Source organism: Pantherophis guttatus, chromosome 2 (genome assembly GCF_059756535.1).
Source record: "Pantherophis guttatus breed Tessera chromosome 2, ASM5975653v1, whole genome shotgun sequence".
NCBI lineage: Eukaryota > Metazoa > Chordata > Lepidosauria > Squamata > Colubridae > Pantherophis > Pantherophis guttatus.
Window position 1 is genome coordinate 250,577,597 of NC_142064.1, and position 25,886 is coordinate 250,603,482.

Below are 25,886 nucleotides of genomic sequence, written 5' to 3' on the forward strand. Positions count from 1 at the left end.
CTTCTCCTTCACCCAAAACTCCTGGTGACATTTTCCCTGTTTATTTACTTATCATACTTATATAGTTACTCATGTCACAAGAAAATAACTCTAGGCAGTTGATAAGAAACAATAAAATCAAAATATTAAAACAATTAAGGATAGATAGATTCCCAGTTGCAATGTATGGCTATGAAAATTGGACCATAAGAAAGGCTGAGCACCAAAGAATTGAGGCCTTTGAACTATGGTGCTGGAGAAGACTCCTGCGAGTCCCTTGGACTGCAAGGCGATCAAACCGGTCAGTCCTAGAGGAGATCAATCCTGATTGCTCTTTAGAAGGCCAGATCCTGAAGATAAAACTCAAATACTTTGGCCACCTAATGAGAAGGAAGGACTCACTGGAGAAGAGCCTAATACTGGGAAAGATGGAGGCCAACAGAAGAATGGGATGACAGAGAATGAGGTGGCTGGATGGAGTCATTGAAGCAGTAGGTATGAGCTTAAATGGACTCCAGAGGATGGCAGAGGACAGGAAGGCCTGGAGGAACGTTGTCCATGGGGTCATGATGGGGCAGACACGACTTCGCAACTAACAACAAGATAGATGATAGATAGATAGATAGATAGATAGATAGATAGATAGATAGATAGATAGATATAACATTGTCATTTTTTTCTGTGGGACTCTGGCACACATTAAAAATGAAATTCTGTTGCTTGCTCTCAAAAGTATACACATACATAACACATATATTAAAATGCTATATACATACATATCTATATACCTACACCCTAACATATAAATACAAATAAATATTAATCACTGTCCATTTTGAATACATAGCCGAAAGAGGAAGCTTGAGAGTTCACAAGGTTGATACTGCATGGAACAAAACTGTGACTGAATCTGGATGTTCTGCTTCGGATACCACGAAACCTCCTCCCGGAAGGTAGCAAGGAAAACAGGTCATGAAGGGGATGTGTAACGTTTCAGACAATCCTGCAAACCCTGGTCAAGCAACACTTATGTGCTATGTCCTGGATAGAAGAGAGTGAACTACCAATAATCTTTTCTGCCATCCTCACCACTTTCTGCACCGCCTTCCTGTCTGAAGCAGTAATGCTTCCAAACCAGACATGCAACATGACAGAATGCTCTCGACTGTCCCTCTATAGAAAGTGGTAACGGGATGTGGTGGCTCAGTGGCTAAGACGCTGAGCTTGTCGATTGAAAAGTCAGCAGTTCAGCGGTTCGAATCCCTGGTGCCGCAAAACGGGGTGAGCTCCCATTACTTGTCCCAGCTTCTGCCAACCTAGCAGTTTGAAAGCACGTAAAAAATGCAAAAAGAAAAAAGAAAAATGTTCCATGGGCCTTTGGCATTTAGCCATGCCGGCCACATGACCATGGAGATGTCTTCGGACAGCACTAGCTCTTCGGCTTTGAAATGGAGATGAGCACCCGGCCCCCTAGAGTCGAGAACGACTAGCACATATGTGCGAGGGGAACCTTTACCGTTACCTTTTAGAAAGTGGTAAGGACAGGGGGAGGAAGATTAACCTTTCTCACGTGGCACAGAAAATGCAGGTGCTGCTTTGCTGTACCCGTTTCACCAGCATCTCGCTCCTGAGGGACCAAGCCAGCCTACTCGTTAGCTGTACACCCAGAAATTTGATGCTGCTATCCATCTTCACAGCTCCAATGAAATGACATCAACAACATTATTAATAGCAGGATAGTCAAGAAAATTGATGTGAAAAACAACGCAAACATCTCACTAAACCACCCTTTCCTTGAGGTCCCCAAGTGTGCTGACATAGTTATATTTTGAGGGCCTTCCTGGAAGATATCAAGGGTAGAGCCAATTTCCTCTCAGAGCGGGCGCCATGACAGAAAAGGCATGTCTCCAGGATCCTGCTGACTGAAGCTCTTTCACAGATGGGATCCACAGCATCTGATGGGATGGGCAGATGTAATTGGGTAGAGGCTATATACCACAGAGTGCTTTAAAGATAAAACCAGCAGCCTTATTTAGACCCAGAAATCAAGCGTCAACCAATGCAGTTCATGGAGCAGGAGTGCTGCCCCGGAGGCACATATAACTGCCCGCCCTACTAAAGTTTGCATCAGATGAAGTTTCCAAACACTCTTCAAGGGCAGGCCCATGTAGAGCATATTAAAGTAGTCCACTAAGGAGGCGATCAGGGCAAGAATGATCAGGAGCAGAGCCTCCTAGTCCAGGAATGCTCACAACTCACAAACAATGTCGACTGGTGGCCCCCAGGGGGAGAGCTTTTAAACTTTGTATTCTGTTTTTTACTTTTGGCTGTTCACCGCCTTGAGTCCTTCAGGAGAAGGGCAGTATATAAATTTAAATATAAATAAATAAATAAACTGGTGCACAATACAAAACTGTTGAGCAAAAGCTCTCCTAGCCATGACTGCCAACTGCTTCTGATTGACAGAGGAATCTCTGCTGGGAATTGTTTGGTTAGTAAGTATATAGTACAGGTAGTCCTCAACATGCAACCATTTGCTTAATGCCTTATTGCCCTACATAATTTTCAGCTGTTCTGATAATCCCAGCATCATAATAGCTAGATGAAAGGGATAGTGATGGATAATCTACATATCCATCTGCAAATGCTGTTGGAATTTGTTAATCTGCATACTAGTTCCACTGACCCCAAATTTTTCTCCTCTTGTATCATTGGGGTGGCTTCTGTGTGTGACAAGATTGATTAACTTCAACAGTTACTCCTTTGAAATGCTCATTAATTATTCTTCATCAGGAAGATAACACTGTACAGTTTATTTTTTTATTTATTGTCCCCAAGGAAATTTCCCACCCTACACAGCTAAAATACCACTCCCAGATTCACCGTATTTAATCTGAGCTGCAACAGAAGGCGATGAAGGATTAATTGTTTCTGCCAGAGAAGCCTGTATCACTTGTCAGGGAACATTGGAGCTGCAAAGGAGACTTGTTGAGCCACTTTTGATTAATTTTGTTTTATAATTGGAATGTACATTAATCAGTATTGGATTGCCCTTCTCTGCCGCCTTTCCATCCAAGAGGCAAAATGAGAAGAACTCACACATTCCTCTCACGTCTTCATCACTATCAGAAATTCTAATCTCAGTTCTACATTAAAAGATTGTTCTGATTTCTCTTCTATTATCTCCCCATCAACCTCTTAATCCCTAAATACATAAGGCAAGAGAATGTAATGCCCCACTTCCAAACTAAGTTTCATGTGTTAACAATCACAATAATATCTGATAATGAAAGAAACAAATCACAGACCAATATCAGCTCCTCACCATAGTCTTCCACAACTCAGTTCCCTCCAGATGTCTTGAAATTGGGAGAAAGAGAATGGGGGGGGAGGGAGGGAGGGAGTGAAAGAGAGAGAGAGAGAGAGAGAAAGGAAGAGAGAGAGGGGAGAGAGCGAGAGAGCACTAAAAGCTAAAATGATGAAGGCTCTTGATGCAGTTATGTTGGCTTGATTCTGTTCTTTCTCTTCTCTTCTTAAAAAAATAGTTTTTAAAAAATAAATGTTCTAAAGAAAAAGAACAAGAAAAAGAGGAAAAGAAGAAAGAACATAAAAAAGAAATGAAAAGGAAAAACGAAGCAAAAAAACAGAAGGAGGGAGTAGATAAGGGACCTTATGAGCACAGAGTTAGGTTAAAATTTTCAATATTAATTAGCTTATGTAACAATGGACTAAATTGCTTTAAAAACTACCAATCATTGCTAAACTCCAGGTACTGTATGAATTTCAACAGTAATATAAAACATAAATTGAGATTAAGAATTACAGTAATTTCTGTCTGAGATATAAAGATTGTGTGCTTTAAAAAAATCCAGATTTCAGATCTTGTGATTATGTGCCACTAAGTCATAGTCATTTCCAGCAACTATATAGGGATATTTTCATCATGACAATCTGTCCTTAACCTGGCTTCTCAGGTCTCCCAATGATGCAATCATGTCCATCCATCTTGCTTCTGGCCGTCCTTTTCTTCTCTTTCCTTCTGCTTTTTCCAGGATTAGAGCCTTTTTTAGGAAACTGGGTTTTTACATAATGTGCCTGAAGTAGGATAATTTGAGTCCTTTTATTTGTTCCTCAATGAGAACTCTGGATTGATTTGTTTGATGATCCATTGATTTGTTTTCTTGGCTGTCCCCAATTTCTTAGAAGTCTTCTCCATGACCAAGGCTTCTTGACTGCTTGTTCTTTTATTATTGTGGTTTTATTAGTGGTAGAATTCAAATTTTTTTACTACCAGTTCTGTGGGCATGGCTTGGTGGGCATGGAATGGCTTGGTGGGTGTGGCAGAGGAAGGATACTGCAAAATCCCCATTCCCACCCCACTCCAGGGGAAGGATACTGTAAAATCCCCATTCCCTCCCCACTCCTGGGGAAGGATATTGCAAAATCTCCATTCTCACCCCACTCTGGGGCCAGTCAGAGGTGGTATTTCCCGGTTCTCCGAACTACTCAAAATTTCCGCTACCGGTTCTCCAGAACCTGTCAGAACCTGCTGAATAGCACCCCTGGGGTTGATCCTAAAAGGCAGAAGCTACACACCACTTTGATATCTTCATTGTCAATTCTAAGGCTGACTGTTTTACTTGTTATCATTAGTTTGGTCTTCTTTATATTTAATTTTCATCCATATTTTTCACTGCATTGCTTATCTTTTGTTACCAGAACTTGCAGATAGCAATATTTATTTATTTATTTATTTGTTTGTTTATTTATTTATTTAATTTGTATACCACCCTTCTCCAACAGGACTCAGGGCGGTGAACAGCCACGGTAAAAACATAACATATAAAATTTAAAAGCAATTTAAAAAACATTAAATAATTTTGGCCATCAATTTAAAATAACCCAGTTAAAACCAATTATAAATTTAAAACCGCAAGGATGGGGTCAAGCCAATAGAAGTAGCAATAGCATTTAGATTTATATACCACTTCATCGTGCTTTTCAGCATTCTCTAAGCAGTCAGTATATTCTCCCCAACAATCTGGGTCCTCATTTTACCGACCTCAGAAGGATGGAAGGCTGAGTCAACCTTGAGCCCATCAGGATCAAATTCCAGGCTGTAGCCAGAGTCAGAGCCTTTGCATTTTTGATTATCAGGATAGTGTCATCAATTTAGCACAGGTTATTGATTTTTTCCCCCTCCAATTTTAAGACCACGCTCATCTTCTTCCAATGTAGGAGAAGTTCTAATATTCCTTTTTCTGAGCAGATTCCACAGCTTGATTGACACAATCAAAAACCTGGTCCCAAAGGTGCTTTTTCAAGAGGCAACTGGACTTTCTGGTTTTGAAGACGTTTCACTTCTCATCCAAGGAGCTTCTTCAGCTCTGACTGGATGGTGGGGAATGGAAGGATTTACACTCCTTGCAGACAGCTGGTCATTTGTGTTCTTTTAGTGAGTTGTTAAGGCCACCTGGAAATTTATCTATGTCATCAGGGTCACCTGAGTAGTGCAAATGGGTGTGGAGCCTTCTTGGAGCACTACTCAAGTGACACTGATGACACAAATAAACCTCCAGGTGGCCTTAACGACTCTCTAAAAGAATGCAAATGATGAGCTGTGTGCAAGGAGTATAAATCCTTCCATTCCCCACCATCCAGTCATAGCAGAAGAAGCTTCTTGGATGAGAAGCGAAATGTCTTAAAAAAAAACAAACAAGACCAGAAGGTCTAGTTGTCTCTTGAAAAAGCGCCTTTGGGACAACCATGACCTGGATGACTGAGAATCTCCATAGACAATCAAAGGCCTTTCTACAATCGATGAAGCACATACTATAGTTACATTGAGCAAGTACATCTTAGGAAGGACAAAGGCGAAATGGCCTGCTAAATTGGCCATGCCCACCCAGTCTCATGACCACCTAGCCACACCCACCCAGTCACATGAGTACCTAGCCACACCCACCCAGTCATTAGGCAGATCAAACTATAGTTCGGGCCCCCAACAGTCTGAGGGACCGTGAATTGCCCCGTTTAAAAAGTTTGAGGACCCTTGTACTATACTGACTTATTGGTATTCTTTGGCAGTCTCAGTTATCCAGCATGCATCAGCAATGTTGTTTTGCTTTCCTCAGCTTTTTCTAAAGCCAACTTTGAACATCTGGCATCTCTTTTTCCATGTAGGGCTCTAATCTGCGTTGGATGATCCTAAGTATTATTTTACTAGCATGTGAAAGATATTTCAGATCTAGTACAAGCCCATATAGTATTATAATCCCAAAATAATTACCAAATTGAGTTAAATTCTGTGTTGGATTTACTTTGATTCTATTCTCTAAAGATACTTATAGTTCCAGGGTTTTTGAGAGAGAGAGCATTTATTTCTTTGCATCTGTCAGCAATATACGGAATGTATATTTTTGGTGTATTTTGGTACCTAACATTCCCAGCTTAACTGAGTATCTATTAACCTGTGAGTACAGGTAATCCTGTACAACTATACATTCCGCAAACATTCAGAATCAGAATCAGAATACAGCTGGAAGGGACCTTTGAGGTCTTCTAGTCCAGCCCCCTGCTCAAGTAGGAGATCCTATACCATTTCAGACAAGTGACTGTCCAGTCTCTTCTTAATAACCTCCAGTGATGAAGCACCCACAATGTCTGAAGGCAAGCTGTTCCCTTGGTTAATTGTCCTTAGTGTTGGGAGTTTCTCCTCAATTGCTTTGATCAGTTTCCATCCATTATTTCTTGTCCTGCCCTCTGGTGCTTTGGAAGATAAACTGACCCCCTCTTCTTTGGGGCAGCCCCTCAAATATTGGAATACTGCTATCATGTCTCTCCTAGTCTTTCTTTTCTTTGGACTAGCCAAACCCAAATTCTCCAACCGTTCTTCATATGTTTTAGCCTCCAAGCCTTTAATTATCTTACTTGCTCTTCTTTGCACTTCTTCCAAAGTCTCAACATCTTTTTTTGTAATGTGGTGACCAAAACTGGATGCAGTATTCCAGGTGTGGTTTTACCAAGGCTTTATAAAGCGGTACTAATACTTCATGTGATTTTGATTCTATGCTTCTGTTCATGTAACCAAAGATTGTATTAGCTTTTTTGGTTGCTGCTGCACACTGCTGACTGATGTTTAAGTGATTGTCCACTAAGACTGCAAGGTCCCCCTCACAATTACTGTTTTGGAGCCAGGTTTTGCCTAATTTGTACTTGTACTTTTGTTTTTTTTCTGCCCAGGTGTAAAACTTTGCTTTTCTCCACATTAAATTTCATTTTGTTGGATAGGGCCCACTGTTCAAGTCTGTCAAGATCTTTTTGGATCCTCAGCTTCTGGGGTGTTGGCTGTTCCTGCCAGTTTACTGTCATCTGCAAATTTGATGAGTTCTCCTTCTATTCCATCATCTAAGTCATTTATGAAGATATTGAAGAGTATTAGGCCTAAGACAGAATCTTGTGGTACCCCACTACTTACTTCCCTCCATGTGGATGTGGTACCATTAAGGACTACTTGTTGAATACGATTTGTCAGCCAGTTACAAATCCATCTGCTGGTGATGCTGGGAGGAGGAGGGGGGGGAGGAGGAGGAGGAGGAGGAGGAGGAGGAGGAGGAAGGGGAAGAAGAAGAAGAAGAAGAAGAAGAAGAAGAAGAAGAAGAAGAAGAAGAAGAAGAAGAAGAAGAAGAAGAAGAAGAGGAGGAGGAGGAGGAGGAGGAGGAAGAACACTTCGAAGCTTCCCAACTCCAATGATTGAGCAGCTTAACAAATACAAAAAATAAAATGCACACTAAAAACCAAAAGGCATCATCATCCAGAGGAAGCAGTGATCAATTCTCTATACCAGTAAAAATAAAAACAGATGAAGAGGCTCCCCAATTAACCCCAGTTGCCCCAGCTTGTTTTAAATACTTTTTAAATACCTCTGGGAGGGGGGGGGGTGTCATTCAACCAGGCAGATCCCATAACAGAGACCATGTTGGGTGACACTGCTTAAAATCCACCAGGTTAATTCACAGGTGGATGGGCCATGATCAGTGGATTACATATAGCCTCTGGATCTTTTTGCTGAGACCACGACCACCCCACGGCCTCCAGGATCAGCTACCAATTTACAGAAGTACTATTATTATTATTTTTTTGATACGCAGAGCTGTTTTTTAAGCCATCTGTTTTTAAGGTCGATTTCTTCATCATTGTCCTAAGTATTATTTATTGTACGTCTTACTACATTATGTTGTTATGATGTATGTGCAAAATGACTATGTTGCTTAGTGTACTGTTGACAAAATAATGAGTTACAGCCTCTATCGGCAAAACGGTGCCAGGAGGGTGGTTCAGATGGAGTATGGCACTGCCCTGGGAGTCCTTGTTCTTTTGATAAAGTTCAGCTGTCACTTCGCCAGGCCTCCAGATTCCTAAGTGGTCAACTACTCATTTCAAGGGTAAGCTTTTCCCATTTGGAAAACGACACTCAAGATGAGTAACTACCATTTAAAATTTGATGAGCTATTAATAGATGGCAAATAAAAAGCTTCCTGCTCACTTGGTGCCTAATAATGTACTGCTGAGAGATGTCAGAACTCATACCTTATATTTCACAATGCAGACAATATTCGGTGCAACTGTGAATTATAGAGAACGAAGCGAACAACGGGGGAGGCCTTTTGCGTCTCCAATTTCATTAAATGAGGAGACTTGTTTAAAAATCACAATCTTGCATGGATCTGTCACTCGCTTATCTTAAGGAGGCAGTCCTGTGAGAAAGAGTTAACTTTATTCGAAGCACTTAAATAACAGGGGTTCGAGAAGTTTTAACCACCCTTGCGATTAGAGGTAGTCCTTGATTTACGACCAAAATTGGGATCAGAATTTCCATTGCTAAGCAAGATGGTTGGCTAAGTGAGCTACGCCTGATTTTACGACCATTTTTGCCATGGTTGTTATGCAAAACACTGCAGTTAAATGAATCACGAAGTCATTAAGCAAATCTGTTTCCCCTCCCCAATGACTTGGCTTGTTGGAAGCCGGCTGGAAAGCTTATAACTGGCCATCACATGACCCAAGGTACTGCAGCTATCATAAATACATGTTGGCTGCCGTGTGCCCAATTTTTTTTTTTTTTTAAAGAAAATTTTATTTTTTAAGCAAAACATAAAACAACCATCATCCATTACAATTACAGAAAGTGTGTCGATCGGTTACAAACCTTTTGTGCTTAATCCCATATTCATAATTTACAAGTTATCTAATTTCTCATATTTATCAATTTGTTATATCTCTTTATGTTATTATTCTTTTATCATTTATTTAATAATGTCATTTTCATCCCCTAAAAAAAACCCTTTTCATATATTATATTATTACATTTATTTCACATTTCATATTTCATTTCCATGCTTTATTATCTAGCCATTGATAAAATAAATCCCATATCATATAATATTGTTTTATCTTCCTGTTCTCTGATTTCAAATGTCAATTTACTCATTTCAGCACATTCCATAATTTTCTTAATAATTTCATCTTCCATAGGTATTTGTGTGCCCAAATTTTGATCACATGACCCAGGGGTGGGTTCTAAATTTTTTTACTACCGGTTATGTGGGCATGGCTTATTTTGTGGGTGTGGCTTGGAGGTCATGTGACTAGGTGGGCATGGCTAGCTGATCAGTCATTTCTGGAAGGTCCTCACACTTACGACCAGTCCTCGCACTTACGACCCGACTCATTTGTTTGCTTTTAACACTGATCAGCTGTAGGACGGCCCTTTGAAGCCCCTCGGCAAGAGTTTAAACAGTTTTTTTCCCTCTAGTCATCAGCTGGAACTCAGGAGGCAGCAATAGATTGGGGGTGGGACCAAATAAAAGGTAAGAATAACGTGGGGGGTGGGGGGGTGGGAGGGCGGGGGGGAGAACCGGTTCGGTGACGTCATATCGTCACCACTACTGGCTCAGCCGAACCGGACCGAACCGGGAGGAACCTACCACTGACGTGACCATGGGGATGCTGTAACAGTCACAAGTGTGAGGACCAGTTGTACATTATTTTTCCAGTGCTGCGTTTTAATTTTGAATGGTCACCAAATCAGGGGTGTCAAACTCAAGGCCCAGGGGCCAGATCCAGCCCACAGGGTGCTTAGATGTGGCCCATGGGGCCACCCTGGGAACAGCAAAGAACCGGCCCGCGGTGCCTCTGCCAGCAAAAACGGAGCTCGGGAGGGCCGTGGGTGGGTCTCCCAAGTTTCATTTTCACTGGCAGAGGGTTGCAGGAGGCTGTCGCAGCTGAAAACTGAGCTTGGGAGCCCGTTTTTGCTGGCAGAGCACTTAAGCTGCCACAGGCGCCCCCGACACAAGTGGCATAGATCTGGCCACGCCCACCCTGGACCCCCGAAGTCAAACACAACCCTGATGTGGCCCTCAATGAAATCAAGTTTGACACTCCTGCACTAAACGAATGGTTGTAAATCAAGGTCTACCTGTATTTTAATTCACTTATATAAAGCACCGCAGGCCAGGCTGGCTGATCTTGTGGGGAGTTACAGTTTAATACATCTGGCGAACAGCAGGCTAAGGAGGACCAAGCTACAAAGACTTACAGTGTTCCCTCCCTAACGTAACAGCAGGAAATCTAAATTTAGCCCCTGGGTATATCCAAAATATACCCAAGAATCTAAAAATGTTTGTTCTTACTCCTGGGATTTCTTGTTACTTATATTAAAAGCTTGAGAAGGCAATTAGACAATAGGACCAACTGTATCAGCTAGAAAAGGTTTGACTTCTCGCGGGAAGCTCAAGCAAAAGGAGTCACTTTCTTTAACTGCTGGTGGATTCCAGATGTGATGGAGCCCAGTAGAAATCCCAAACTGTACCCTAATGTCTTTATCAAGAGACCAAGGGTGGGTTCCACTTACCTTTACTACCGGTTCGCAACGGGAGCGCGCGCGTATTTCTGCGCATGTACAGATCATCAGTGATGACATCAGGGCGGGTGGGCAGAGCCTTCCACCGCCATTACTACCGGTTCGCAAGAACCGGACCAAACCGGGAGCAACCCACCACTGAAGCAAAGGGATCATAAATACTGTATGTAGTTGAGGTGCACAATCAATCCATGTAGGGTTTCCCAGTTTAATTCTTGGCACTTCTGCTTGAAGCTGAAGTATGCAGCCCTTTTTAGCCTAGGAGGTGAACTGCCACCTCCTTGCCTTTGAGCGTGGCGAATCCAATTCCTGAATTCTGTTGCATTTCAGCAGCACCTTTGGCATGTGTCTGTGTGTGTGTGTGTGTGTTTGTGTTTGTGTGCATCCATGCAAGAAAAGCACAACTGAAGTCTCACCGCTTTGTGCATGTATACAAAGAGCCAAGGCTTTGATTGTATTACCACAATTGCCCTGTGGGCTTTTTTTTCCACCCACCCCACATTTCTGCTTAGACAGAAATTTAATTAAAGCCATTCAGTTAATTGGATATACGGATCTCCATTTGCTGAACAATTTTCCCTTTCTGTTCACAAATTAGAGGCAGCTTTTGAAGGGGCTTGTGTAATGTCCAGAGGCTTCGGGTTACTTCTCCACCCCAATTTAAAGAGTCCGGTAGAAGATGAAGGGAAAGTCCCTGACTTAAAACCATAGAGAGCTTATGCTTGAGGCAGACAGCACCATGCAAGGGGGGAAATGAATGGCGTGACACCTTTTAAAGCAGGTTATTATGAATGCAGAGGCCTGTTTTGTTTACAACTTCCTTGGTTCTGCTAGACGTGTAGGTTATTACGCCTGTGGTTCTTGACTCATATGCCAGTTCGGCCACACGCAAGACGTGTGACGGGGCTTGTTACATTTATATATATATATATATTTTGGCAGACGCCAATAAAACGCCAAGCCCTAGCAAAATTACACACCAAAATGTGAGTGACTCATTCCAATACAGCAGCTTGTGTGTGAACCTGAGGTTGTGTAATTTAGCCATTGTTTAAACAGCTTTCCTAACAGACAAAGCCTTCAATTATTCCTTCTCCTTAGGGCCGGGAAGGAGCAGCTAAAATTTTGTAAGATATCTTGAAAAAGTGTCTTCCCCAGTACACGCATGCCCTAGGTGCTAAATATAGGAAAGCGTCTATATATTTTTTTGTTCATTAAAAGCGCAATTCACAAGCCGGGTTACACCTAAAGCCTCAGCTATGTAAGCAACAGGTCAGATGGAAAAAAAACGTTCTTGAAATGTAGGTTTTGGAGAATGAATGGAGTGGGCCCCTATTTTACAACAAGCAAGGCAAGAAAACTTCCCACCACACAGGAAAATCAATGTTAGGGAGAAGGATTTTTTTTTAGCCCCAACTTGTTTGCTCTTTGTGTGTTAAGGATTATCTTTGAAGGAATGTATTCTATCAGTTTACAGTCTGAATAGAACAATCCAGGAACAGCTTTGCTACATGATCTCCTTGCAACGGATACTCCCTGGTTACAAGAGCCACATAATCCTCTAAAGCAGTCTTCCCCAAATTGAGGCCCTCCAGATGTTCCAGACTGCACCCATCATCATGCGTCTGGGAATGATGGGCATCGCAGTTCAACCCATGAAGGTACCAGATGGTGAAGGTTATTTAGTGCGTATACCGTATTTTTTGGAGTATAAGACGCACCTTTTCCCCACAAAAAAGAGGGTGAAAATCTGGGTGTGTCTTATACTCCGAATGTAGCCCCGCCCAGCTTCTCAAACGGAGGTTTCAGAGGCTGAAAAAAGCATCAGAAAAGAAGCCCCCAAACAGAGCTTCAGAGGCTTTTTTTCTGAAACTGTTTCAGAGGCAGAAAAGAAAGTTTTTTCTGAAACAGAGTTTCAGAAATTTCAGAGGCAGGAAAAAAAGAGCAAGGCCCAGGGCTCACAACCAAGGGACCTGTTGCTAAAATTCACCTCTGGGAACAGCTGATTGGAGGTCTTCGAGGAGGCCGATCCACCTGCCCAATCAGCTTTTTTCTTATTTTCCTCCCCAAAAACTAAGGTGCGTCTTATACTCCAAAAAATACGGTAATGTAATATCACATAATATGCAAGTTTTCGATAGAGCATTGGATGAGGCAAGGTGATGGTGCAAAAATGAATGGCCAAAATTCATAATGCATGAAAGAGCAAGATCTGGGAATAAAAGAGTGCAAGATCACCTGAAGAATGCCATCACTTTGCTTAACAACTAATTCCCACAACACTGTCAAATAATTTACTAAGACTGTATTACTATTATTCTTTTCTTCCTTACTAGTATCTATCTCTTCCCACTTATTACTATAATCATGTTGCTTGTATCTTTCAATTTATATTGTTTTTATTTGTTTCCTGGTATGATTTGATAGCTTATTAGTAACCTTGACTGTCACTAAGTGTTGTATCTTTTTATTCTCAATGAATGTATTTTATTCTCCTTATGTACACTGAGAGAATATACACCAAAGACAAATTCCTTGTGTGTCCAATCACACTTGGCCAATAAAGAATTCTATTCTGTTCTGTTCTGTTCTGTTCTGTTCTGTTCTGTTCTATTCTATTCTATTCTATTCTATTCTATTCTATTCTATTCTATTCTATGCTATGCCATGCCATGCCATGCCATGCCATGCCATGCCATTCTATATGGTCTTGCCATCTTTACACAAAAGGAGTTCTGGTTCTGTGGCTGAGAAAGACCTGGAGAAACACCAGAGCAGACCAATGAGGACCAAACAGTGTGAATGCTGAGATACATTTGTGTGCTACTACAAAATATGAAGAATATCTAAAGTTGCGTACATGATTTCTCAGAAAAAGGCAGCCCACAAATGGCATTGAATTCTTCCTGCTGTCCCCATATTTCATACTGTATTCCATGCTATCTTTTATTTAATCATAGCTTGTCGAACAAGTTTAAAATTGGTTGCATTCACAAAAGAGGCTAATGTATAAACATGGTTTACAAAACGCAATGACTCAGTTCACACAACCCGTAACCAAACAAGCCACATGATCTGGTTCAGATGAAACTCTACATCAGTGGTGGTTCCTCCCTGTTCGGTCCGGTTCGGCCGAGCCGATAGCGGTGACGATATGACATCACCAAACCGGTTCTCCCCCCCACCCTCCCACCCCCTCACCCCCCCACGTTATTCTTACCTTTTATTTGGTCCCACCCCCAATCTATTGCTGCCTCCTGAGTCCCAGCTGATGACTAGAAGGGAAAAAACTGTTTAAACTCTTGCCGCGGGGCTTCAAAGGGCCATCCTACAGCAGATCAATGTTAAAAGCAAAGAAATGAGTCAGGTCGTAAGTGCAAGGACTGGTCGTAAGTGCGAGGACCTTCCAGAAATGACTGACCAGCTACCCACGCCCACCTAGTCACATGACCTCCAAGCCACACCCACAAAATAAGCTACGCCCACAGAACCGGTAGTAAAAAAAATTAGAACCCACCCCTGCTCTACATTGTAGTTTAACTCAGCTATTTCTGATCTCTCATAGGTTTCCGACTTTCTTTGATTCAGTCAAAAAGGGTTTGGAAGCTCTCCTCCCTGTTTCATCTTCGTGGCTCCTTGCTGTATCATCAGGAAAGATAGCTGTCTGAATGCAGCCCCTCTTTCTTTTAGCAACATTCAAGATGGAAAGCCCCCAACCACTGAGGGGCAATTACCTTAAAGAAATCTCCAGTGATCAAGTCTCCAGATACTTGGGATCTTCGGCAATGATTCTATTCAATGTGCCCAGCTTATTATTGGGGCCAACTAGAGGTCCATGCTCTGCTGCCCTATAGAAGGCCTCCCCTCCAGGATTGGCCAGATCCAGTGGTGGGATTCAACCAGTTCGCACCATTTCGAGAGAACCGGTTGTTAATTTTCTGAGCAGTTTGGCATAACTGGTTGTTGGAAGAAATCATTAGGGCAGAGAACCGGTTGTTAAATTACTTGAATCCCACCACTGGCCAGATCCCAACTCTGACCAACTCTTTAGATGATTCTGAAAGACCCACCTTTCCATGAAAGCATTTCTCAGCCTTAATCCTAGCATTTAGATCTATTTTTTTTTACTGAATATTTCTGTGGCCATTATAACCTTCCTTCCCTCCTTCCTCCCTCCCTCCCTCCCACCTTTTTCCTTCCTTCCTTTTCCTCCCTCCCTCTCTCTCTCCCTCTCACCTTTTCCCGTTCTTCTTTTATCCCTCCCCTTTTTCCTTCTTCCCTTTCCTTCCTTCCTCTCTCCCTCCTCCCTCCCACCTTTTCCCATTCTTCCTTTGTCCCTTCCTTCTTTCCTTCCTTCCTTCCTCCCTCCCTCCCTCCTCCCTTCCACCTTTTCCCGTTCTTCTTTTATCCCTCCCCTTTTTCCTTCTTCCCTTTCCTTCCTTCCTCTCTCCCTCCTCCCTCCCACCTTTTCCCATTCTTCCTTTGTCCCTTCCTTCTTTCCTTCCTTCCTTCCTTCCTTCCTCCCTCCTCCCTTCCACCTTTTCCCGTTCTTCTTTTATCCCTCCCCTTTTTCCTTCTTCCCTTTCCTTCCTTCCTCTCTCCCTCCTCCCTCCCACCTTTTCCCATTCTTCCTTTGTCCCTTCCTTCTTTCCTTCCTTCCTTCCTCCCTCCCTCCCTCCTCCCTTCCACCTTTTCCCGTTCTTCTTTTATCCCTCCCCTTTTTCCTTCTTCCCTTTCCTTCCTTCCTCTCTCCCTCCTCCCTCCCACCTTTTCCCATTCTTCCTTTGTCCCTTCCTTCTTTCCTTCCTTCCTCCCTCCCTCCCTCCCTCCTCCCTTCCACCTTTTCCCGTTCTTCTTTTATCCCTCCCCTTTTTCCTTCTTCCCTTTCCTTCCTTCCTCTCTCCCTCCTCCCTCCCACCTTTTCCCATTCTTCCTTTGTCCCTTCCTTCTTTCCTTCCTTCCTTCCTCCCTCCCTCCCTCCTCCCTTCCACCTTTTCCCGTTCTTCTTTTATCCCTCCCCTTTTTCCTTCTTCCCTTTCCTTCCTTCCTCTCTCCCTCCTCCCTCCCACCTTTTCCCATTCTTCCTTTGTCCCTTCCTTCTTTCCTTCCTTCCTTCCTCCCTCCCTCCCTCCTCCCTTCCACCTTTTCCCATTCTTCTTTTATCCCTCCCCTTTTTCCTTCTTCCCTTTCCTTCCTTCCTCTCTCCCTCCTCCCTCCCACCTTTTCCCATTCTTCCTTCCTTCCTTCCTTCCTTCCTTCCTTCCTTCCTCCCTCCCTCCCTCCCTCCCTCCCTCTCTATGAATAGTCATGTAGAAGTATTTTTAATAAATAACAAAAATGGACCAATAGGAAAGGAAGGTTGAGAGATACCTGGGACTTCCTCCAGCTGACAAAGATGAGGGAAATCCTTCCTTATCTCCCCCCTGTCCCCCACCCGCCACCATCTATTGCTGAGGCACTATTTGGTCAAAGAGAAGCCAGCGGTGGAGGGGGGGAGCTTTGGTTCAGTCTCTTTGTTCAGGGAGCTGATGGAGGAAACAGACGTTTCTCTTGGAATGATGTCTGCCTGACCAGGACAGGACCGAGAGGGGAAATTGGGGGTTAGGAGGTGAGGGGCAATCTACTGAGCGAGCCAGAATGGCAGTGTGGAAACCTGGCAATTGTGGCAACAATGCCAAGGGGGCAGCAGCACCAAGCCAGGCATAAGAAGTAAACTTTTCTGATTTTTCCAAGGTTAAAGAGAACATCTGGGGAGGCGAATTGCCTGTTGTGAGACCTACATTAAAACTTTCTTGGACTTGCTCCATAAAAACGTCAGGCTGATTTTCAGTAGTTGTTGTTGGATGGGCTCTGGGGGCCACAGAAAAACAATCTGGCTGCCGGTGGAAGATCTGGAGCCTCCCAACAACTCCCCTTTGGCTAGATGAATCACATGTTTATATAACAGGTAATCCCCCTGTTCCTGCTCATAGAAACATCACCTTGGCTCTCTCACTGCTGCCTTGCATTTTGGTCAGATCGCCCCCTCTCCCCCCTCCCCGCAATTCCTGAAACACAGCTGTTACTCTTTCCTCATGATGAGTACTCAGATCAGGAGGAGTCGGATAGACCTTTTCATTCGATGAAAACACGTAAGCTTTTTGGGCCCGCAATTCATTTCATCAGATGCAACAGAGGGGCTAAACTGATGCAGGATTTGAGGTGGGCTGGGGGTGGGAGAGAAGGGGAGAAGATCGAGTGATTATGGAGAGACAGATTGCATGTCACGCAGATTACAAGTACCGTATGTATCGTCAATGACGAAGGAGTTGTAGCTGGATGGTGTGATAGTTAAGGTGCTGGACCAGGAAGCAGGAGATGAAGAGGAGATGGGGATTGGAGGCTAAAACGTACAATGAAAGCTTGTAGGAACTGGGCATGGCTAGTCTAGTGAAGAGAAGGACCCAGGGGAGACATGATAGCAGTCTTCCAATATTTGAGGGGCTGCCACACAGAGGAAGGGGTCAACCTATTCTTCAAAGCAACTGAAGCAGTAGTGGGTTGCTACCAGTTTGGCCCAGTTTGGGCAAACCGGTAGCGGCGGCGGCACGCCTCCGCCCACCCACCCAGACGTCATCAAAAATGCTCTGCATATGTACAGAAGTGCCGTACACTCGCTCCCAATAGCAAACCCAGTGGTGAGTTGCCTCCGGTTCACGCCAGTTCTATAGAACCGGTAGTAAAAACGGCAGGAGGCTCCGCCCACTGACCCCGACGTCATCAGAATGCTTCTGCGCATGCGCGAGTGAAGCGAGTGTGCATGCGCTGCCCCGTTGCAAACCGGTAGTAAAAGTAAGTAGAACCCACGCCTGAGCAAACTGGTGAAGAAAATTGAAACTCACTACTGACCTGAAGGCCAGAGAAGGAATAATGGATGGGAACTGATCAAGGAGAGATTCAACCTAGAAGTAAGGAGAAATTATCTGACAGTGGGAGCAATCAACCAATGGAACAGTAGTTGCCTTTGGAAGTTGTGGGAGCTTCATCACTGGAAGCTTTCAAGAAGAGACTGGACTCCCCTCTGTCAGAAATGGTGTAGGGTCTCCTGCTTGGGCGGGGGGTTGGATTAGATGACCTATAAGGTCCCTTCCAACTCGGTAAATCTGTTAAAAGAGTTACACTCCCACCTTAGGCAGGGAGGCTAGCTGGATGATTTGGGAGGCAGTTCTTCTCTCTCAGCACAATCCACCCCACAGTTGGGTTGGAAACTAGAAGGAGGGAACATGATGCAAGCTATTTTAAGTTGTACAAATAAAGGTAGGATAGGAACCGAACAAATAAATAATAATTGTAATACAATTACAATTAATGTTGTAATACCGTTCGAAGATACAACAGCACTGAAAAAAAGTGACTTATGACCGTTTCTCACATTTTTACGACTTTTGCAAGTTCCACAGTCACATGATCAAAATTCGGCTGCTTGGCAACTGGCTCACATTTATGTCGGCTGAAGTGTCCTAGAGTCACGTGATCAACTTTTGCAACCTTCTGACAAGCCAAGTCAACGGGCAAGCCTGATTCACTTTTACAACCATATTACTAACTTAGCAACTGCAGTGATTCATTTAACAGCTAGGACAAGATAACCATCTCGCTTAACAACAGAAATTGTGAGCTCCATTTTGGTCGTAAATCGAGGAGTATCTTATGTTAAAAAGTCATTGTGCTTGTCGAGATGGTCCAAAATTTTTTGATCTATCTGAATTTAATTTCTCACTCAACTGTGCTGGTAACTGTGCTTGTTTGTTTTTAGTACTTTTAAGATCTGCAATGCAAATATCCTGGGAACTTAAAATGCTCTGACATTATTTTTGTCCTGTTTCTAAATCCTGATGTGTCCCTTAATTCTTTTGTGCAAAGTTTGGTTTGTTGGACATTTGTAGAATCCAGAGGGACCCAGCTGGCAGAGAAGGAGTACCTACTTTTAGATTACTGTGTAAAATAAGATCGACTTTCAGTCTAGACTAGACCAGCACTCCGGTCACAGCACTTCTCAACTCTAACTAGCATACAAAAGCTCTAATAACAAAAGCATTGAAAAATCTATGTCAAGCAGCAACGTTTTCACGTGAAAGGGATATAAAGCGACAAGAAAACAAGTTTAAACAAAAGTCGTGTGACACAGCAGAAGGAGGCTTTGCAGAAAGTTGCAGACATCCAATACTATTCTATATTTCAATTACACATTTGAAGGTCCGCGTGGAAAATATGCTGGCTGGATTCATGAATGATTTGAGCCCAAGGGGGGTGGGGGGAAATGTAAAAGACAGTGGACAAAGACAAAAAATAATGACCTCCATAACATGCAAAAAGCTGACACTTTGGCTTAATGCCAGAGAAGGGCTTATCCTCATTACGCTGCAGGGAAGACCCTGTAGTACGCTAAAAAAGAATATTTGAATTCTGCCAAATGTGCAAAGTCCAGCTTCAAAAAAATTAATATAGACTAGAATAGAATAACAGAGTTGGAAGGGACCTTGGAGGTCTTCTAGTCCAACCCCCTGCTTAGGCAGGAAACCCTACACCACTTCAGACAAATGGTTGTCCAATATCTTCTTAAAAACTTCCAGTGTTGGAGCATTCACAACTTCTGGAGGCAACTTGTTCCACTGGTTAATTGTTCTAACTGAAAGGAAATTTCTCCTTAGTTCTAAGTTGCTTCTCTCCTTAATTAGTTTCCACCCATTGCTTCTTGTCCTACCCTCAGGTGCTTTGGAGAATAGCTTGACTCCCTCTTCTTTGTGGCAGCCCCTGAGATATTGGAAGACTGCTATCATGTCTCCTTATTGGGAAGGGAAGAAAAAACGTCGAAAAATCTTCAATGGATAAATTGAACTTTTAGTCAAATGCAATCATAATCATATTAAGGATGATGTAGGAACCTATCCTTTGCCATCTTGGCATCATCCAGATGAGTTGAAATGGCGTCTCAGACTGGGTTCATACATCCATGCTAACCATCATTTAGCTTGTTAGGATGCCTGCTTTTATGGTTTAAATCTCAACCTATGTTCCACAATCATACTGCCAGAGTGCAAGAACAAAACTGAAAATAGGAAAAAAGAAGGCTAAAATCTCTTGAGATTGGCCAACATCTCATGAGATTTAGCATTTTTTTTAATCACAGGTAGTCAACTTACAACAGTTCATTTTGTGACCATTCAAAGCTACACCGGCACTGAAAAAAGTGATTTATGACAGTCTTTCACACTTATGACCATTGCAGCATTCCCCCATGGTCACATGATACGAATTCAGATGCTTGGCAATTGGTTCACATGATCCTGGGGTCATGTGATCAGATTTTGCAGCCTTCTGACAAGGCTTCCCCTTGTCAAAGGGAAAGCCAGATTCACTTAACAACCATGTTACTTAACTTACCAAATGAAATGATTCACTTAACAACTGTGGCAAGAAAAGTCGTAAAATGGGACAAACTCATTTAAGAAATGTTTTGCTTAGCAACATAAATGTTGGGCTCAATTTTGGTCGTAAGTCGAGAACTACCCGTAAGGTTCATTTCATTTCATTTTTCTTCCTGTGTTTTCCTGCAAGTGGACAGTCTACTTTTTTCAGATCAACCTAGTGTTTGATCTATGGACTGCAACAGAAATTGACCAACCAGATCCTCACCCAAGCCAGACATCCTGGACTGGGAGAGAGGGACCAGCCCAAGTCATCCAGCCAGTTTACGTGCCTAAGGTGGGGCTAGAGCTTACAGTCTCTTGGTTTCTAGCCCTCAAGGTTCCCAAATTTCAAAACTTGTGGATTTCAAAAATGTTAAGGGTGGGGGGGAGGGATGTGCTGTCTTATAAAAGCTTTCAGTGATAATATCACCAAATATAAATGAACATTTTTTTAAAGGTTGAGGAACCACTGGTAATGCAACCTATGATATTAGTTTCATTCAGTAGCCCTAACACACTATAACTGGAGGGCACCGAGTTGCTGCCAGATATACTCAATGAGAATTCTTGAGCCTCTACAAGACTCTGCAGTGAACATCAAGTAAGTACCCAGCAAGAAAGTAGAGAATGGATAAAATCATTGGGACAAATGTATTTAAAAAATACATGAATTGACGGTTTAAAAAACTTGTCCTTTCTATAAGGTGCCAACTGCATTATATATATCATGATTGAAGGCATATATAAGTGGCAGAAAGTGAAGAGGAACTAAAGAGCCTTCTGATACGGTGAAGGGGGAGAGTGCAAAAGTTGGCTTGAAACTCAACATTAAGAAAACTAAGATCATGGCTCTTGGCCCTCTCAATTCCTGGCAAACAGATGGGGAAGAAATGGAGGTAGAGACAGATTTTATTTTCCTGGGCTCCAAGATCACCGCACATGGAGACTACAGCCAAGAAATTAAAAGACGCTTGCTCCTGAGGAGGAAAGCTATGGCAAAGTTAGACAGCATACTAAAAAGCAGAGACATCACCCTGCCAACAAAATTGCGTATAGTCAAGGCTATGGTTTTCCCAGTTGCAATGTATGGCTGTGAAAGTTGGACTATAAGGAAGGCTGAGTACCAAAGAAGAAGAAGACTCCTGCGAGTCCCTTGGACTGCAAGGCGATCAAACTGGTCAATCCTAGAGGAGATCAACCCTGACTGCTCTTTAGAAGGCCAGATCCTGAAGATGAAACTCAAATACTTTGGCCACTTAACGAGAAGGAAGGACTCACTGGAGAAGAGCCTAATGCTGGGAAAGATTGAGGGAAGGATTGAGGGCAAAAGAAGAAGGGGACGACAGAGAATGAGGTGGCTGGATGGAGTCATTGAAACAGCCAGCGTGAGCTTAAATGGTCTCCGGAGGATGGTAGAGGACAGGAAGGCCTGGAGGAAAGTTGTCCATGGGGTCGCAATGGGCCGGACACGACTCTGCAACTAACAACAATAAATGTCCCAGGATAATGTTGCATGATCCAATCTGTATCGGTCATCGGGACCAGAGTTTAGTCTTCTGAACTTTCAAACTCGTGCTGGAGCCCATCCTCAGGGAACTTCTCTCTCACCAAAATGCACACATTGAGCTGGTCCCCCTCTCCCAGTCCAGAAAGTCAGGCTTGGGTGAGAATCTGAACTCAAAAGTCCCTTCCATCCTGGTTGTTACAGAAATTCTGGTTTAGAATGCAAAAGAGAGCATCTGCTGTCTATTTCATTGACAAAAAATACACCAGGGGATTCTTGTCGCTGAACTAAAATATCCACAGCCCAGCCAGCATGACCAATGGTCAGTGATGCTTGTAGGTCAGTAGCCTCTAGTATGCCATAGTTGGCTGAGGTCCAGCCTCCCTTACAGCATTCCCCAAAGAGTTGTATGCATTTGGGCTTCCTACTGTAACTGTTAAGGTTCACATTACCTATAAAGGCTGTGAGTTCCCTGCAATTTTTGCCGCACTGAGTTATTATGTAGGAGAATAGGTGTCAATGCCAGCAGGGAAAGAATAAATAACTAATCAAATTAGATATGAAAGTGGCTGGCGAATGAGGAGATAGCAACCAAGTACGGAAGGTCTCCAGCGTTTTACTGCTGAAGAGAAACAGGAAGTTAGTGGTGGAAGTTTATCTTCCCAACTCAGCAAATGAAAAGGAAAACTGTGATTGGCTTCTCATAATTGTGTAGCCTAAAAGGGTTAGTCCCAGCTTCTATATTGGCTGGTCATTCATATCCTTGCAAAAGTAGTATTTTCCTCTGAATCCCCTGCAAGAACTAATTGGTACACAGTTTATTGCATTTTTTTTTTTGATTGACTGGCATTCTTTATCATGCCATGTTTTGAAATCATATTTGACTTGCATACATAATGAAGTTTTCTTATAGAGGAAGTCCTCAAATTACAGGTGCTTGCTTAACATCTGCTCATGTTTACAATAAACACAGAATATAAAGCAGGGGTCAGACTCCAAGTCAGAATTTCTGCCCCCCTCCAACCCACACAAAAAGACCCTGAAGGGCGAGACTCTCTGCAGCAACACAAACGTTCATTGCACGTATCTGCCCCTGAGAACCCCTGATTTAGTGGAATATAAAAAATGCAAATAATTTTTCTGCAGACCACCAACATTTTCACAGGTGGTTCCACAGACCACCAGTTGGTGACCAATGACCTAAAGCACCCCCTGATCCGTCATAATTGGTCATGCAACCACCCCTCCTCTCCATGGTCACTTGATCACATGTGAGGAACTTGCCAACTGGTCACTTTTACAACCCATTGCAGTGTTCCACAGTTACATGCCTGTGATTCACAATGGGTGGCCAGATTCTGGCAAAAAATGCCATTTGAGTGAACGGATTCCCTTCATGATAATCAAGTTTGCTTAGCAATCACTGCCCTTACTTAAACTTAACAACCACTGCAGTTTGCTTAACAACATGGTGAAAAATGTCATAACAACACATGGAAGTGTTAAAACCGTAATGACTTAACAACCAGATGTCCAGTCCCAATTGCAGTCGTAAGTCGAGGACTACTTGTATTTTGTTCCCGCTTTTCTAAAACAAGAACTCTGCGAAGCTTCAACAAGGAAAAAAGGGAGGAAAAAATTTAGTTCCAAAATGAAGAACTACCTAATTGAACTGGATTACAGTCCTTCATAAATTCCAGCAACAGGATTTCCACCCCCCTAACCTTATCATCAACTGTCTTCTGGTGCATGTTTCCCTTTTTACATGAGGGCTTTTGATGTACATAATTAGCCCACCCAGCCTGAAAAGCCCACCTTCATCTTAGGTTTGGCTCTGGCTATTTTAAGCCTGAAGATGACCTGTAAGACAAATGACATCTGCTTTGTGGCTGCCCTTCTAAAATAGATTCCAGTGCAGTCAAAACCCTCACTCAAGATTCATGCTAGCCACGATCTCTTTATTCTAGAGAAGAACCACTGCCTGCAATGGAAGAATAACTGAACTTTTACATGTATTTAATCCCTGGAAGGCATTCACGAGGGAGAACGCTCTAAGACAGGCTTCTCACCTGCAAATAGAAAGGCTAAGGGGAATGATGTATCCCCTTGAACATGATGGTGCAGAAGTTTGCAATTTCATGACGCTGAATGTTTGCACATCCTTTGACATCAGAAACCCTATACCAGTGATTTATTTATTTATTTATTTATTAGATTTATATACCGCCCTACTCCCGAAGGACTCAGGGCGATGAACAGCCAAAAAGATAAAACACACAAACTACAAAATTTAAAAGACAGTATAAAAACCCATTAAATAATTTGGCCCAAAACAGATTAAAACACCCCTAATGTTTTAAACAAATTTAAAATTTACAATTAAAAAGGGAAGTTAGGCCAGGCCAGCCTGTTGAAATAAAAAGGTCTTGAGGGCACGGCGGAAGGTGCGTAAATCCGGGATCCTCCGTACCTCCGGGGGGAGCTCATTCCAGATAGCAGGTGCCCCCACAGAGAAGGGTCTCCCCCTGGGGGCTGCCAGCCGACACTGTTTTGGCCGACGGCACCCTGAGGAGCCCCTCTCTATGAGAGCGTACTGGCCAGTGAGAGGCTACTGATGGCTAACCTTTTTGGCATTGCATGCCAGGAAGAGGAGGGCAGGGGGGGTCGTGCGCATGTGCCCACACCCATAATTCTATGTGCCCCGCCCCCACGCATGCACGCACAACCCCCCCTTTCCCCCGCTCCTGGCACACAATGGCCCGATAGGCCCTTTTTTCTAGCTCACCTGGCTCCAGAGGCTCTCTATGAGTCTGGGGAGGGCGAAAACGGCTTTCCCCACCCACCTGGAGGCCCTCCGGAGGCAGGAAATAGCCAGTTTCCTGACTTCTGGTGGGCCCAGAAGGCCCAAAAATCAGCTGGTCGGCGCGCACATGAATGCCGGAGCTGAGCTCACGTGTCCACTGATATGGCTACGCGTGCCATAGGTTCACCATCACGGCCCTATACCAAGCTTGCCTTGCTTCCCCCACCGTTCACTGAATAAACCACCGCAACTAGTTTTTTACACATTAAGCCATAAAACATGGTTTAGAGTACACTGGCTGGATTTGCAGAAAACCACCAAGTTGAAAGCAAGAAACCACAAGGCACCGATGATCTAGTTTGGGTAATGAAACATCTGCAAGAAAACAACCAAGCTCAGAGAGGACCAAGGACCCCTCATTTCAACCCCGAAAACCACAAATATTCTCCTCTCTCCCGTTTTGTAACTTACTTGTAATGCATAAATCTAGAAACCACCTGCAACACTCCGCATTCCACAACCTCCTGTATGTCTCAAGATAATTTTATTAACATGTCTAGTCCTCTACAGGTTTCCCAAACTTTATATAGCTGCGGACTATTTTGTTCGTCAGTCCCTTGGGGGGGGGGGGAAATGACAATGAGCTTCATAGTGTTCCTTCAAAATTTGCTCCTCTTTGCATCTGCAGAAGTGAAAGCAGAGCAAGTATTGACAGATAGGAAATCCCACCCTCCTTTAGAGGCCCCCCAGGCACAGGAGGAGTGAATTGAGATGGATTATGAAACCTGTGCTCCCCTTCGCAATCCTCTACTTTCTAAGACTTTGCTGGAAAGCAGTCTTGGTCTCCAGGCAATCTCGAAACACTCCCAGGCAAATCAGGATTTCTGCTAAGCCCCCTCTATCATTAGGGAGCATCCTGTAATTATTACGAAAGGAGAAGCAAGGAGAAAGGCTGCACACATTCCAGAGACTGCAAGACCTTTGGTTGAAGCAGGTGAGAAAAGGTCTGCAGGCAAAGGTACGTAGTGAGAAAGCTTCAGAGGTGGCAAAGCCTTGTAGAGTTTGAAGGATGAGGCACCCCAAATAGGAATTTAAGGCTCAGCATCACATGAATAAGTGCTCGTGAGAGAGCCAAGGAGTGGCACTAACAGACAATAAGCAATGACCTCAAAGCTTTATCATCCCATTGCAATATTCACAGGAGCTACAAACAGCAGGGGGAAAGATTTC

General features: G+C 43.3%; 1 protein-coding gene across 4 annotated transcripts in view; it reads right to left on the reverse strand.

The window, feature by feature from the left end:
* PLXNB1 (plexin B1) overlaps positions 1–25,886 on the reverse strand; it is a 200,432-nt gene that overhangs the window by 111,974 nt on the left and 62,572 nt on the right. Inside the window, exon 1 of one of the 4 annotated variants that reach the window (XM_087883826.1) lies at positions 25,128–25,214. The exons of the other annotated variants lie outside the window; for them this stretch is intronic. Within the exon in view, the coding sequence (XP_087739952.1) occupies positions 25,128–25,138 (11 nt within the window). The 5' untranslated portion in view covers positions 25,139–25,214. Of the gene's footprint in view, positions 1–25,127; positions 25,215–25,886 lie in introns of those variants that run through there. 4 annotated transcript variants of the gene reach the window in all.